The 17,700-nt window shown below is 34.5% G+C and overlaps 1 protein-coding gene across 1 annotated transcript in view; it reads left to right on the top strand.

The window, feature by feature from the left end:
- The window catches only part of LOC117337743 (protocadherin Fat 4-like), a 142,274-nt gene extending 124,948 nt beyond the window's left edge, over window positions 1-17,326 (top strand). Inside the window, exons 100-115 of the mRNA XM_033898885.1 lie at window positions 1,205-1,379; window positions 2,103-2,197; window positions 2,350-2,487; window positions 2,914-3,013; window positions 3,485-3,742; window positions 3,908-4,050; window positions 4,565-4,727; window positions 8,664-8,813; window positions 9,073-9,209; window positions 10,102-10,287; window positions 10,765-10,853; window positions 11,009-11,089; window positions 11,448-11,516; window positions 11,852-12,046; window positions 12,225-12,356; window positions 15,810-17,326. Of these exons, the coding sequence (XP_033754776.1) occupies window positions 1,205-1,379; window positions 2,103-2,197; window positions 2,350-2,487; window positions 2,914-3,013; window positions 3,485-3,742; window positions 3,908-4,050; window positions 4,565-4,727; window positions 8,664-8,813; window positions 9,073-9,209; window positions 10,102-10,287; window positions 10,765-10,853; window positions 11,009-11,089; window positions 11,448-11,516; window positions 11,852-12,046; window positions 12,225-12,356; window positions 15,810-16,434 (2,736 nt within the window). The 3' untranslated portion in view covers window positions 16,435-17,326. The remainder of the gene's footprint in view (window positions 1-1,204; window positions 1,380-2,102; window positions 2,198-2,349; window positions 2,488-2,913; window positions 3,014-3,484; window positions 3,743-3,907; window positions 4,051-4,564; window positions 4,728-8,663; window positions 8,814-9,072; window positions 9,210-10,101; window positions 10,288-10,764; window positions 10,854-11,008; window positions 11,090-11,447; window positions 11,517-11,851; window positions 12,047-12,224; window positions 12,357-15,809) is intronic.
- The last annotated feature ends 374 nt before the right edge of the window (window positions 17,327-17,700 follow it).

The raw sequence follows: 17,700 nt of genomic DNA, 5'->3' as shown, positions 1-17,700 counted from the left end.
ACTATAGGATACAGTAGGATATATATACTATAAAAACCTAGACTATAGGATGTATAGAATATAGGATACATGAACTAAACATTTTGGAAATATACTACATATGTATATGATACATGAAATATAGGATATATAAACTATAGGATATATGAAATATTGGATATATCAAATATAGGATATATAAATTATAGGATACATAAACTATAGGATACATGAAATATTGGTTATATAAAATATAGGATACATGAAATATAGGATAAATAAAATATAGGACACATAAACTATAGAATACAATAGGATACATGAACTATAGGATACATGAAATATAGGATAAATAAAATAAAGGATACAATAAGATACATGAACTATAGAAACATAAACTTAAGATATATAAACTATAGGATATACATGTGTAAACTATAGGATTTATTAGATATAGGATACATAAACAAAGATTTTGGATATATAAAATATAGGATACATGAAATATAGAATATGAAATAAACTATAGGATATGCATGTGTAAATTATAGGATTTATAAAATATATGATACTTGAATTATAGGATATATAAACTAAAAAAATTGGATATATATAATACAGGATACATAGAACATAGGACATATATAATATAGGAGACATAAACTGTAGGGTACATGAGCTATAGGATATATGAAATATTGGATACATAAACTAAAAATATTGGATACATAAAATATAGGATACAAAAAATATATAAACCATAGGATGCATAAGATATAGGATGCATGCCTTTATGCTTTTATAAAGTGATATATATTTCTCCCATCGTCTTGTTTAAGGTCCCATTAATGTTACACGATTTTTCAGTGATTAATGCGGCAAGTCCTGTTATTTTTGTTTGAATATAAACATATACCGAGATAAATTTGAACGACTCGTCTAATAACATTATTATATGATAGTATAAAATATATTATCTAAATGTGTTGTTTTTAATGTCGCGTTAGTGAAACAAATAACACCACTTTAAGCAATAAGTATCTGCAAAAGTCATGTTACTATAACGCGACTTAATTAACACGATGGCAGATATACATTGTATGCCTCCATGCGTTTATTATCACCGTAAACTTCGTAAACTATGGGAGTTATGCCGTATGATACATAGTAATATTTATCAGTGAAACATACGTTTATCAATAAAGATGACTCTACCTATTCACAGGTAAACATCAATGTAACAGACGTCAACGACAACCCTCCACACTTTGACCAGCTGTCATATGTGTTTACTGTAACGGAGGGTATTTACACCATGTTCGAAATCGGGAAAATTTCAGCTACAGACAGGGACACCGGACGAAATGCTATGATTCAATACAGCTTAAATAACTATACAGGTATAATGATTCACGGTTTAGCCAGAGGCCATCATGTTTGTTTTCTCAAAACAGACGAATAACGTCAAAATAATTTTAAATAATATCTTAAAAAATATGTTGGGTAACGTTTAAGTTTTAAATATAGACGGCGTTTTTGTTTGATCAAACCACATCAATTATATTGTATATTCAGTCTACATAATTCCGCATTGATGTATACATTTACTTTTATATACATACTCTACTTAATATTACATTATTATGGCAGTACACGCATATGTACGTATCAATTCCAAATGTTATTATCGTCATAACTACAATTATGTATACATATATATATATATATATATATATGATGTAAACGGAACATATTTCAAGTACTGATTTCATCATAGTTTACGTTATGCAGTGATAACATAAACAATGCAGATCTATCTTAATAAACTGTCAATGAAAAGAGTGGGTCAATCGAGCTTAAACACAATATACGTTTAGTATCGTTAACGAACTCTTTCTCTGATACACTACTGTGCCAACATATTAATGTTATTGTGAGATAACGTTAAAAATTGTATCCAGTTACAATCTATTATGCTCGTTTTCAGCAATACATATTGTTGTTGAACTTTATACGTTACATCTTGGCTATATATATCAATATCTATTTGGCAAAACATTGGTGCGTTAACGATATTCCATGTGGAATAACATGATACAGATCAACTCCTGTTTCTGGTTTAGGTGATATTTTCAGCGTGGACAAAACAACGGGTGGTCTTGTCATTAACGGTACACTAGACAGAGAAGCAAACGCAGAATTTACCCTGATTGTGCAGGTACGGTTCAATATTAAAGGTTATGATCAGTTTGAAATAAGATTCTTTATCAATGACACTTCATTAAATTATTCTTATTTGTTAAATAAATACCTTAGTGCATTATTTGAATTTGTTACCACGTGTATGCTAACTACATGACGATATTTTAGGCTGATGATGACGGACTGCAGCCTCTCAATGATACAGCCGTCGTCAGGGTGGTGATCCAGGATGTCAACGACAACTCACCACAGTTCCAATTGACCAATTATACATGTTTTGTGTATGAGAACGCGCCCTACAAACAGGTACATCGTCCTCAGTGTGGGGACCGGTTAGCCTTACTGTTCTGAGACAGTTGGTATCTGTTTTTCGGGTACAACATATTAATAAATAATTGTTACTTAAAAACCATATTGTTATTCTGTTTGTGTAAGAAACGTAATTTCATTTATGTTGTCGCTATAACAGCAGATTGTCCGACGGTCCTTTTTTCACAATGCAGTAACCCTTCTTTAGATTTAACCTCGTTATACATAGCGAAAATCGACGTTGAAGCAGGAGGAGTTTACTCTTCAGAACACCTGGTTATTCTATCTATTGTTATGAATTATTAGGAATTTTCCATCTGTCTTTGTTCATTATATTTAGTTTGCATTCGCTTTAACGTCTTTTTTATAGAGCTGTATTACAATTAAGACAAAAATGTGTCATTAAACTCGATTTCTTTACAGATATGTAATATATCGGCAACGGATGACGACATGGGTGATAACGGAACGGTTGTCTACAGTATACAAGAGAACAACATTCCCTTCTATATCAATCCTATAGGTAGGTTGAGTGATGACATACATGTCGTGTATATGGTGTTAACAATCACGTTCAGTATTTCAATAAATGGGATTGGTATATTTTGGTCTTTACATCAGGGTGCATACAATAATACCGCACCGTGTTTAATACAATAATACCGTACCATGTTCAATACAATAATACCGTACCGTGTTCAATACAATAATACCGTAATGTGTTCAATACAATAATACCGCACCGTGTTTAATACAATAATACCGTACCATGTTCAATACAATAATACCGTACCATGTTCAATACAATAATACCGTACAGCGTTGCTTTCAGTATTCAATCAGAAAAATACCAATCGTCTTTCCCCTCCATCATTTGTTTCTGATATCTAGATAGTTCCTGTCAACGTATCTTACTGCGGATTTCAGCTTTGTCAGTGTAATCTGGCGCTAAACGATTGGCGTTTATATATGACTATACTCTTTTTTAACATAGATGGGACTATTTGGAAGTCCGGACTCACCGATTTTGAGACTAAGAACACATATAACCTGACATTAGAGGCACGTGATCTGGGATCTCCGGAACGCAGCTCTAGTGTATCCTTGGTTATAACTATTGGTGACGTGCCGGATACAGCCCCTCACTTCCCACATCGTATGTACAACGTTTACACGTCGCCCTTCATACCCCCTGATACCGTACTGTTGAACGAGACGGCAGGAAATGGTGACGTCACGTACACAATCTCCGGTAGGTATTTCTTCGTTTTAAGCATTGATTTATAACCTGATGTATGCCTCATTGTATCTGTTACTGTTTCTTAAATGGAATTGAATGAAGAAATAATGTCATTCCGTCATGTCGATGAAGTAAAAGTCAATACTGTTGTAAAAGATATACATGTGTTTCGTTTAGATGGTCCACGTGATGTGCTAGATACTTTCTATATTGATCCAATGAACGGCGTGATATCGGTGCAAAAACTGATGGACGCCAAGAAGTCAACATATATATTGACTGTACAGGCAGAGGAGGCAAATTTGACGGACACGACTGTGGTTTGTTTTTTGTTAACCTATAACTCTTTTTATAGTGCTAATGATAATAATTTTGTTAACGACACCATCTTTGTTTATTTACAATACATTAGAAAATAAACTTTAAAATATTAATATATTTTGGTGGCGTCATAAGTGCACTACTTTTTTTCATCTAACTTATATTTTCCTCAAGGTACCATTTAAAAATACTTTGACCATTAACATGTCGCTTAACGCTGGCAATACGAAGACTAATTTTAGGTCTGGAAACTGAAATGGACTTGACCCCCTGTCATGAATTGTTCAGCTTCAAAATGAATTAATCATCATTAAATCTCCCTTGTTGCTTTAATAAGAACGGAAACTGTTGATTGTGCAACATATTTTGTTTTCATTATCAATCAAGATAAATCAAAAAGGTGATCATTTGTAACCAAGCAACGTAGCATGTCTAAATAAGTTGTCAATATTGTTATGACTGCCTATGACAATATATAATACAACACGATAAGTTCAATTATATTTAACACAGGTTGTCATTCATTTGCGTAATGAACCTGCCAGCTTCAACCAAAGCAATTTCACTGTCAGCGTAAAGGAAAATCATCACGTTGGACTGTTGTTAGATCTAAATACTACTGAGGAACTGGCAGGAATACCTGTCCACTACACCCTCATCTCAGTTAAACCTGAAGGTAAGTCAGAACATATACCTGTCCACTACACCTTCATCTCAATTAAACCTGAAGGTAAGTCAGAACATGTACCTGTCCACTACACCCTCATCTCAGTTAAACCTGAAGGTAAGTCAGAACATGTACCTGTCCACTACACCCTCATCTCAATTAAACCTGAAGGTAAGTCAGAACATGTACCTGTCCACTACACCCTCATCTCAGTTAAACCTGAAGGTAAGTCAGAACATGTACCTGTCTACTACACCCTCATCTCAGTTAAACCTGAAGGTAAGTCAGAACATGTACCTGTCCACTACACCCTCATCTCAGTTAAACCTGAAGGTAAGTCAGAACATGTACCTGTCCACTACACCCTCATCTCAGTTAAACCTGAAGGTAAGTCAGAACATGTACCTGTCCACTACACCCTCATCTCAGTTAAACCTGAAGGTAAGCCAGAACTTGTACCTGTCCACTACACCTTCATCTTAGTTTACCCTGAAGGTAAGCCAGAACATGTACCTGTCCACTACACGCTCATCTCGGTTAAACCTGAAGGTAAGCCATAACATGTACCTGTCCACTACACCTTCATCTCAGTTCATCCTGAAGGTAATCCGGGGCATGTGCCTGTCCACTACACCCTCATCTCAGTTAAACCTGAAGGTAAGTCAGAACATGTACCTGTCCACTACAGCCTCATCTCAGTTAAACCTGAAGGTAAGTCAGAACATGTACCTGTCCACTAGACCCTCATCTCAGTTAAACCTGAAGGTAAGTCAGAACATGTACCTGTCCACTAGACCATCATCTCAGTTAAACCTGAAGGTAAGCCAGAACATGTACCTGTCCACTACACCTTCATCTTAGTTTACCCTGAAGGTAAGCCAGAACATGTACCTGTCCAATACACCCTCATCTCAGTTCACCCTGAAGGTAATCCAGAGCATGTACCTGTCCACTATATCCTAACCTCATTTCATTTTTTAGTTAAGCCAGAACACGTACATGCCTACTACATCCTCAAGTCATTTCAATTCTGAGTTAAGTAAGAACATGTACATGTCCTCCACTACACCCTTATCTTAGTTAAACCGGAAGGTAAGACATAACCTGGTCCTAGTATACTGTGCAAGATGGAAATAACATGTAATATTATATCCGGAAACAACATCCGTCGATATATCTAAACATAAACATGTATTGATGATTGGAAAGAGTTGTATTGTCCTGATTCAGACTTATATGGAACTATTCGATCAAGAAAGTCCATATTAATTACAATAGTTTACAGAAAAATATACAACCACAAAACTCAAGCAAGGTTTCACCTGTGATATATTCAGTGGTTCTCGGGATTTCATTTTTGGTATACCTCATCTTGGTTTAGGTCGTATTTTGAATTTTGAAATCATTGCGCCTAATAAGAGCATTTGATCCCAAAATGCGCTATATTTAGTGGGTCTAACTATATATCGGCCGGAGGTATTCCCATCAATTTCGCTTGTCAAAACTGACCATAGGAAAGACATTTTGCTGTTAACAATAATTATAAAAGTAATTAAAAGAACGTGAACATAAAAGGTACAGATCAGTCAGAAATTGTGAACTTGTTCAACATAATGTGTTGATTGAGAGATGATAGAACCGTTGATACGACCATTGGTTCTGTATGTAATACACACGAAGTAACGCCTATTGTTACCGGTATTACAAGTATTGCAAAACATATAAAAGCATATATATTTGCATATGTAATACAAAACTAGTTTTAGATAATCGAAAATGTAAGATTCCTTACAATTAACTGATTTATACGAGTAAGAGTAACTTCTCCTGGATCAGGTGTACTAGATGGATAATTACGGTATTACATGACCAATATACAAGTAAAAATGCATGCATCAACTAACAAAATAAATGACAGAAACAATAATGGAGTAACGAGTCTCGGATGGAATATATCATTGTAAAAATAGTGCTTAATTAAGAGTTATATATGTAAACCCGGTAAAATATGAATGTTGAGGATTGATTGGAAACCGGAGACTTTGGATGTGATGGACAATTGTACAAGCAGTGAATAGTAAACAATTAAAATGCAATTTTAATATCATTTATACATGCTAAGGAGTAAATTAAGATATATCTTGAATCATGTAGCATACATTAAATGCTTAATATAGTCCCTATTAAGGGATATCATAACAAAGTGAGGGCGCAGGGTTATGGAGGTGAAAGGTCATGCGCAGTGATTTTACTATATATACCTATTACACGGTAACAGTAGCTACCCAGCCACTGCAACAGACTGCATTACTAATGGACACAAGTCAAGGTCAGTTTGTGTTTACACCTTTTTAAGGTTGGAATTCATCTAGTTGCATTGTGTGCAGAATTAATTTAAGAACATGGGCACGTTACATCGGATAATATTGTCGTGCATTTTAAATGATATCTTATCTTATAACCAGTGATTATAAGCTATTTAACAATTAACACAATGTCGTATGGCAAAAGCTACATTATGATAAACGAGCCTCAAACTATTAATTTTTGGTATCATGAACTTAAGTAGGGTTTTGGTAACTTGGACCAAATGTATTACTCCTGATCAGCATAACGTGATAATATGCTGCGTTGGATTATTATCAGGGTTAAATATTTATGGTAAAAGTTCATTGGGGTGTAATACCTTGTGTCCAGTTGAGCAACTTTTTGTTTATACTGTGCATTAATTGTTGTGCAGGACATTCTGTCCGGTTGAACAACAGTTGTTTATGTTGTGCAGGATCTTGTGTCCGGTTGAACAACATTGTTTATATTGTGCAGTTAATTGTTGTGCAGGACCTTGTGTCCGGTTGAACAACATTTTGTTTATATTCATGTTGTGCAGGACCTTGTGTCCGGTAGGTTATGGTTTCTGATCATTAGGATAATCAGATACCATTGTGGCGGTTTTGTATCCCCACCTTGGACCAAAGTTCGATTCATATGGTTGATTTTATGAATATCAACTTGTATTGCAAGTTTATTTCAATTGTCGTTTAATAAATAAACGGCCTATTTCAATTCAATCTATGGTTTTAGTTGTTTGTCTTCTTTGGTCAACAAGCTTGTCATGTCCGAAGTCATGTATAATAAACAATTAAAATGCAATTTTAATATCATTTATACATGCTAAGGAGTAAATTAAGATATATCTTGAATCATGTAGCATACATTAAATGCTTAATATAGTCCCTATTAAGGGGTTTCATAACAGAGTGAGGGCTCAGGGTTATGGAGGTGAAAGGTCATGCGCAGTGATTTTACTATATATACCTATTACACGGTAACAGTAGCTACCCAGCCACTGAAACAGACTGCATTATTAATGGACACAAGTCAAGGTCAGTTTGTGTTTACACCTATAACTTCTGCCGTCGGTGTAGGAAAAGATCAGTTACATTATGTAAAAATATGCTTCTTCAATCTCTCTCTCTCTCTCTCTCTCTCTCTCTCTCTCTCTCTCTCTCTCTCTGTCTCTCGCTCTCTCTCTCTCTCTCTCTCTCTCTCTCTCTCTCTCTGTATGAGAGTGTGAGATTATGTATTTTATGCCACTTTCCGTTTGTGTATAAATATCAATGTTATATTGTAGGGAAAGGGCTTTGAATCAGTTCTATAACTTTTGCCCAATCCCCTTGCTATGAAAAGGAAATAACATATGTTTAAATCAAATCAATTTTGAGAAACAATGTAACTTGATGTGTGAAGGGAAAAGAGTATACAATGTAGCTATACCACCAGGTGCTACTGGAGTCTTTACTTTGATTTCGGTATGAATATCTGTCGCCGTGTCGTGTAAAAGTAAAGAGTTCTGATGTTTCCCTTTCGTATCCATCGTTATTGTTACAAGAAACCGAGTTCAAGGTAAATGATATTCTTGTATGTTGGTGCTAATTCATGTTTCAGAGATCAAATTCGTGGTAAATAACACGACTGGACAAATATACTGCTCAGGAAACCTAGACAGGGAACAAGCTCAGATATACATCCTTGAAGTGTCCGCAGAGATCGTGCGAAACAGTAGAAAAAGTGGAAGGTCGAAACGATCCTTTGGTGGTAAGGCTACAATCTTCTAATGTATTGGGCGGTTCTACCTTTTAAAATTGATATTAGAACAAAAATATATTTAAGAACATATTCAATTGCCTCACAGTGTAGTATACCGTGGCGGCGGACCTAAACAACCGCTCTATTAAAAGTTATATTTGAGAATTTGTTTTATGAATACATATATGTGTAAGATATGGTTTATATATACCGAATTGTGCATTAGAAGTGGCACTTTTTGTACATGCTGCCTACCCCGATATTACAGACTCCCTAGGTCAGGTCACAGTGACGGTCTGGGTCGGGGATGAGAATGATAATCCTCCTACGTTTTCCCTCGGTATGAAGCATGTGTATCGTGTACCAGCAAGTTTGAAGTTGGCGTCAAAAGTGGCTGAGTTGCAGGTGTGTGACATTTTCGTAATAAAAGAATCTTAGACTGTTTTCTTTAGTGTATATAGATGATTATAGAAACAGGTTTTTACGATATAAAAAAGCGATTTCAGATTATTCCGTTTATCCTGTACGTTAAAATTTGATTTTTCAACATCAATATGAATATGAATTTACACAAAACAAACAAAAACAAAAATACAAAAAAAATGGATTATCATCATGTCGGGACGTGTTTTCTAAAAAAAAAAAAAACACCCTGGACAATGTCGGACGGTTATAGACATTTTGCTGTAACATATGAACGCAATATTTGATATATGTCTTGTGATTCACACTCTTTAGTTTCTATCTATAATGATATCGCACCATCAACATTTCTTTCATTTTATATCACTATTATGATTCCATGATGTTCGCTAATAGTTCTTTACAGAAGGGGGTTATCGAAGAAGTAAAATAACTATATCGAACTGTTTTGTTTGTTGTTTGATGATATGGGCTAGTTGTTCAAAAGGCTATTAACTTACTCACGTGACTAGTGTAAATCCCATTATCCCTTTACTTGATGATCAGGAAGGAAAAGACTGAAGAGAGTCGTAGAGTTGCTTAAAACTTTGTCAAGTCAATTTTACTAGAAAGGATTTTATAATAATTTCAAAAAATGTTTGTTAAAATGCGCAAATTAGGCTTATCCGACTCTGAAAAACTAGGCCCAGTACTCGACAAGTAGACATTTTAAATTCTTGCCTTTTACTTCAGATGATCCTTGAGTATATGACAGATAGCAATGTATTACATTTAACATTAGTTAAGCCAAGTAAAATACTATTATGCCTTCAGTGGTACCACCAAAATCTGTTTGAAGGGCATGTGCAATATTACTGTATTTTATATCAACCAGGCATTTGACCCTGACGAAAACAGCATCATTACATACCAACTAGAAAATAGTGGCGACCTTCCATTCTTCCTCGAGAGCGACAACAAAACCAGGATACTTTTAAAGAGTCCTCTAGAAGTAGGCTCCTACCATCTGACGGTATCGGCCATAGATGAGGGTGGTCACTCGTCGGACGTTAATATTACGGTAGGTCAATGTTTTGCTACAAAGTAACAATCCAGCAATCTTTTGTTAGATACATTAATTTACCATATTTTTTTCATTACAATGGTAAGAGTGTTATAAATTGTACAGGATAGAGCCATATCAGAAAATACCAATGAGCTCTACTATTGTAGTATAGTGCTATAAATTGTACAGGATACCACAACATCAGAAAATACCGGTGACTTTCTCCTCTTGTATAAAATTGCTATGATGATAGTATGAAGAGAGTTAGCAGAACAAAGACTAATGCATGCTTTAACGTGAATAAGACTAAATGAATGAGGCTCCTAATTAAACAAATTGTGCATACTGATTAATTTATCGTTTTCGTGGTATTTAGTATATAAAGCATTGTGCAGTGATACTGCGCAGATCATGTTTCTATAATGAAAACCGATTATAATGTGTAGGTGACTGACAAAAACATTCTTTTTAGATACTGAATTTTGCTTGTAGATTATAACTATACCAGATACTGACAGACTTACATACGTGATTCCGATGTCCCCTCAAGACTTTGAGAAACAAGAAAAGGCATTAATTGCGTAAGTTGATGATACTGTATAATTAATCAAAGTATTGTTCAAAAGACAAAAGATATAGCTATCGCAAAGATAAGCATAAGGCATACAATAAAACTTCAATGATATTCTTACTAGGCCACCTCTGATGCTAGAATCTACGAAATCTCTTTTTGTAGAAACTTGAGTTCAGTTCTCGGAGTTAATATCACGATGGAGGGATACAAAACACACATATCCAAAGAAGTAGAGCCAAGCAAGTATGTACATACAATGACGCCATATTCAGCGATTGAGTGATCTACGGTATCGTGTTAACCATACGTCCAATCTATATATATATTTACCTAGTATCTCGCAACAATCTATTTATCATTATAAACGAAGCATTGCACTTATGCGACAGAATTTGTATTTTGTCTATAATTTAATAATTTTCCTACTATCCAATCAAACCTTCCTTATGCAATTTACTTACCGAACTGTATATATTTTAGATATTCATTATTTTGGAATTGAGATGCATGAACGAAACTTGATTATAGAGTTTTCGTTGTAAAATTGTATTTGTGGCATTTTTTCATTGTCACCATTGCCTCTCCTTAAATTTTTTGACAGGACAGATCTCCTTCTGTTCGCTACAAACAGGACAAGTGGTCGTCTTCTGTCAAGAGATGAACTGAGTAGGTAAGTAGCTATATATAGGTAATAACATGTTGGTGGACAGTGGTTAAAATTTAACATTTTGTGGCAGATCTTTTACTGGGGGACAGTCGTCAGGTAATGTTGCATGTTGACATGGAGTATTTAGATTTAACAATATGTCGTTAATAGCATTTTTAAACATGTAATTTTGATGTGATTTATTCAATATAAATCTCAATAGGTGTAACAGCCGGTTAACATTCACCGCTACCTACAGAAACATTTTATCAGCTAATTTTATGGCAACAAATTCAATCATTATGCAACATTTTTTAATACATCTCAGGCTTTAGCTCTATATCTTTTGTATGTTTCAGCCTGATCAGTGCCAAGTTTGCCGACATATTTAAGCTCTTTAAATGTAACTCTGACACCTGTTACATCCAGACTGTCCCCGTCAAACATTCAGTAAATGTGATGACGGCTCCGGAGATAGCACTTCTAACAATAGCTGTATTAATATTCGTCGGCTGTGTGCTTGTGATCATCGCCGGTAACCATGTATGGAAACAGTGAGTAAAATTCAGTGTGCGGAGATGCAATATATCTTTGATTACGTATTTATTACTTACAAAAAGTGTTGGTATGCTACTCATTAGACACCTGTTTTCACGAATAGGTAGGTGATGGTCTGAGTGTTTTTCTGTATTAGATAATGTTATTACTATTCTCAATAACTTCTTTTCACAGGTTTGACACAGCTAGAGAACAAGAGGTAAAAATGTGGGAACTTGAGAGCTTCCGGTCGGACAGCAGAAGTCATGCCGCCGCTGGTACCATCAATCCCAATAAAGAGACATCCTTTGCAAGTTTAGATAATGGGTGAGATATTCTGAAATATTTCTGACATAATTTTAGCGTAACGTATGTTTCGCAGGAAGTGATTTCAGCATTCAATTTAATTTGCTTAAAGAAACATATGGCCATGTAAGTTTGCTTGTGATGGGATATAACACATTGTATTTACTGTGGTGGAATGCTATCTTCCATTTTTGTTCCCAGAGTGCTAGCTTGTTAAGGTTTTTCCGGTATCATCTGGTCCACTACAGAAATCACATTTGTTCCTATGTAATTATTGTCGTTGTCTAATTCTCTTTAAAATACATCGAAAAAAGATCTGAATAGAATTAATGATAACTTTTATTGATAGAGTTATGAAAATGTAATCAAATATGGTTATCGGCTCTCACAAGAAACGTGTTTTCTTTACTTTACACTAGTACCTACAGAAATCGTAAAGTATTTATTTATTCATTATATACACTAAGAGAATCACATAGCCGATAATAATAGTAACATTGTATAATACGTTGTGGATAATTATAAAAAAGAAACAAATAGCATGGCGGTATCTAACGTCAGATATTGATGTCATTCGTGTATCATAGAACTATAAATGCCATTATTCCTTACAGTGTTCCATACTACTGAGCAGGTAAAAGTTCTAGGTATTGTTGTTGTTAATCTCCCATGTACTTCCATTGCAAATCTAATTCTTCTTCTCTTACGTTTACATAATACAATATGTGCATGTTGCTAATTTCTTTTAAGTTGTCTTAGAATAGAGCAAATTGTGTTTTAAACATCTACTTCTTCTTCTTTCTTTTTTTTTAACCGTTTTTATATTTATCTGAAGCGGCGATGAGATGACACCGCGGATCTGCGGAAAAAAAGTTTTTCGCGCGTGCGCTTATTATTTAAATCATAAGGCGGTACGGTGGCTGTCATACGCAGAAGACATAAGCAGTAAGTTTACAAATATGTTTAATTACACTATTGATTTGCAGTATGAAACTAAAAGTAGATGTAGTCATGTTGCATATGTATCTAGTATACGATTTTTGAGTTCTGCACTCACGAGGAATATTTATGTTTATGTACAACTGGGTTTGTCGTCATGACGCTGACATATCAGCGATAGGTGGAAGGGTTGGGATTCAGGCATTTTTATCTAATTTGCAACAGAGCGATACCAATAAGATATCGATGGTAAGATGAAACATTTCTCTACTAACAAATTACGTAAATGTGAAAGCCATTGATGTTCATTAACTAAATAGTGTGGGTAGTTTGGTTTACTCTCGGAAAGTTTACAACGACAAATCTTTCAAACTATGTTCTCAAAACCCATGGCCACTAGTCAAACTAGTGACCGATTGTAAAATACAAACCGATACCCTATACTATCGATTTCAGTTTGAAAATAATATTCTTAATGGCTTTCTGTTCTCTGTCAATAGCAAGTATATAAACACACAAATAATGCTATCAAATTAAAGTGCCCTATAATTGAGAAAGTAAATTGCCAAATCATCAAGATACTCAATCGAGAAAAATTAAGTAAGAATTTACACGCATTTTGTATATCTTATTTTATATAAACAAAAGTCATAAGATGAACATATGACTCTAAACAGGATACAACTATGTGTCGCAGGTATGAAGACTCCCATGTATGGGGAAAGCAGTTTTACGGCACACATCCAATAATGTTCAGCATTCTGCACACTTTGAGTTTTGGTAAACTCATTTTGTCATCTCTAAATTATGAAATGCAATTAAGAAAGTCAAGTATATATAAATAGTATGAGTAACACATACATATCAAATTGCATCTGAATGGATAGAATCGAAAGTGTATTTAGATTTATATATCAATGTCTTTATATAAAAGATATAAAAACGAACAAAAATTGCTCTGGAAAGTATTTCAACCCCAAATGAATAATTCAAATTCAATGTAAACATAGAATTAGGAATATTGAACTATGAACTTAACTAAATTCTGAGATTTTTGTCCATGATGATGTAAAAAAAATAGTATTAGTACATAAACTTGACATATAGATCATGTGTACAGTATACGTTCTTCATAGCATGTTGATACATATACATATACCTTTGTACCAAAGATTTTTGTGGTTCTCATATTTTGACTATCATGATTTGATTTGACTGTTAGGATCCCAGTGCTGAGAGTCACTGACTCTTGATATTTTAATTATACTGGATGCACTGGTACATACAATGCGTATATGTAGATCCAATATATTTTGTTGAATCATGGTGAATATTCATATATTTGACACTTTTTTAAAAATAAAAACCATTCAAAAATGTGTTTCATGTACGAGGACTGAATGATAAGTTGTGAGCCTCATTTTGAGGGATTTGAATTTTGCCGGACATATTGTATTATTTTTCGACATAATCTCCTTCAGTATCTATACACTTTTGTCAGCGGTGTTTAAGGGCTTCAATTCCACTTTTATAGAACTCCTTTTCTTGGCTAGCACTTCGCATAGTAAAATTTAAACAGGTAATATTGATGTTACCTTGTATACGTGTCTGGTAGAAAGCTTGTTAGAGTTGTTCAGGTGACCGTCACCGCCACACGTTGACAGTGTCGCTGATATTTAGTGAGTATGTTTGTTATATTATTCAAAAGGCTTTTATCATTTAGTAGTGACTGTAAACCTCTCATGAACATTTATGATACTTATTATACATGCAAATGTATCTTTATGTATTCAAACATTTGTTTTTGTGTATATTCCTATGTAATGGATTGTTTGTGTAATGTTTTGCATTTCAGAAATTGCCCCGCCATCCCACCAAACCGAAGAATTGGCAAACTACTAAATAATGTACCTGGTAGGATGGGTAGAAGAGAAGATAAATTATCAGCATGAGTGTGTTTGATAAATAAAATTATTGAATATAGAAATGTCTGTTTGTTTGTTATACCATGGAAGCAAGAAGTATGCACACATTTGTTTCACTGGAAATCTGTATTGTTGATTAATTCAAAAGCAGGGAACAGACGTTGTTTTCGATCCTATTTCAACAATAGTACAAAGTTGAACCAAGGTTGATAACTGACGTTGATTCAATGTCATTTTAATTTTCAAATCTGAGTTTATTTCAAAATCTCTTCAACGTTGATTCAATGCTGTTTTAACGGTGCTGGGCCTGCTGAGAAGATATTCATTTGATGATGTTTGTATTGAGAATGATTGCTATAAACACAGATTTTACAGGTGTATTCTTACCATAATGTGTTTCCAGGTAATATTTAATTGTCTGCAGCGTGATGAATACATCTACAAGTATACACTAATGCTCTTAATGCAAGTAATAGAGATACTGCATATGTAACGTAACCGTACTTATTTACTCTAGAGGCAAATATATTGTCAATGTTAAAAACATTCAGATTCTACTTTGTATGTAGCCTGTAGCAGAAACTAAAATAAATCATGTATCTGTTTTCAGTGGCGATTTGTCATCTGGACTAGCTGCCAACAAGAAGAGAACTGTACTTTATGAGTCTCAGGAATTGACGATGAATTTTGATAATGATGCATTTGTTCTCGAACCCCCCGTGGCAAATGGTGCAGACAGTGGAGTGGAAAATGATTCCTCATCCAGCTCTAGTAACATGGACGACAACGAGTCCCCCAGGCCCGCTGTGTACCGCGATACAAGTACCTTGGGGAAGGTGAAAGGAAGGAAGCATCTTAAACAGGGCGCGTCAGGATCAAGCAGTATTAGTACGCTATCGTTACCATCACAGCAACAACCAATTCTGGATAAAACGATACTACAGATTGAAATGGAAACTGGAACCACGAGCGAAGACGATCTGGACATTGATCACAAGGACACCGCGTCCATTAGTTCAACTGATATCAAATCTACGAACATATCGACTCAGTCGATGGCCAATTCTGAAACGCCAGAACAATTAGTGACAGTTGTGACAAAAGAAAATGATCAAGCGGTGGCCACTTCAAATTCAGATACCATAAACCTTCATACGGACACGGTGCCGTCCGGAACTTCAGATGGTGATCCAACAGATAAGGATATCGAGGAAGAAATGGTGACCTCGTTTTAATATTTCCAGATACTACGTATGACTTAAGTATAACTTGTTATGTACCTCTGCAATGATCAACACCAAAAAAAAATCATAAAATGTATGTTTATATATCATTTGATGCTAAGCATAATGTGTAGTTATTAATGAGTATGCGACAGCTTAATACATTTAGGCCAATGATTTAGATCCCAATGTCTCATTCCCAATGGGGAGGATGATTATTTTACGCTTACCATGTTTATCCGCCTTTGTATCAAGCATTGGTGTTACATCAATGCAATAAATGTAGATGTTACGTAATGACGAATTTGTCAATGAAGGAATGACAGAGAAATCACACCCTAGTGGTTGACAGAGAAGCGAGTAAAAAGGGCGCTTACTCTGTGAATGATGGGAAAATAACTGTTTTTATCATTATATATATGAAAGAGAATAATGAAGAGTGAACGAATGTGTGTTTTTATGTACAAGGGGTGTGAGAGTGTCATGGTGCTCTGGTACAGTAGTACTACTGATGTTGCAAGGGAAATGAAAGTGTCAAAATAGTCTAAAACAATATATCATTATTTAAAACAGTTATGTCTCTATCTTATTTCTTTCCTTTTTCATGTTTTACAAATTAACAGAAATGATAGATTACCTCATGATAATACATGCAATACAAAAGAGTGTATATTACCAAAAGTATATAGCTCATATTACATAATACATTCGTGGCATAATGAATGAATAATTGTTTAAGTTAAACGAAGTTGAACTTTGTTTTCCAAGAATATGTATTTATAAATGTTTTGATTCTTTTGTTTGTGAAATAATCATGCCAAATGTTCTCTTCAACATTATGATTAATTAAAATGTGTTTTATATTCTTATTTATCTCTTGTACAAATAAGACTCTTGAATGAAACATCTTCTTTTTCGTTTCGTTTCATCAAATCTAGAAATTGGACTTCGATGTGAGTTCGAGTAAGTTTGCATTCATGAAAATATAAATATCAATACAACATACACAAATACATATTTTTCATTTTTGAAGTACTAGACTATTGATTAAAATCAATATTGATATTTTAGTGTGAAGTTATGCTACCTGAATTATGACGAGGCATTAAGAGGAAGTCGGAGCTGAATGTTAGACAGTTTAGGGCAGTATCGTAATATTCGCAATAGCTGAAGTCCGATAAGTTAAGTACGGTTGTCTTCGGGATATGCAGTTATCCATATGTGAACGAACAGGTGATGTTATTTTCCTGTAGCAGGGCTATCACGAGAACCCAACAG

Source organism: Pecten maximus, chromosome 1, assembly GCF_902652985.1.
Source record: "Pecten maximus chromosome 1, xPecMax1.1, whole genome shotgun sequence".
Taxonomy (NCBI): Eukaryota; Metazoa; Mollusca; class Bivalvia; order Pectinida; family Pectinidae; genus Pecten; species Pecten maximus.
This window is presented reverse-complemented; position numbering and strand designations above follow the sequence as displayed.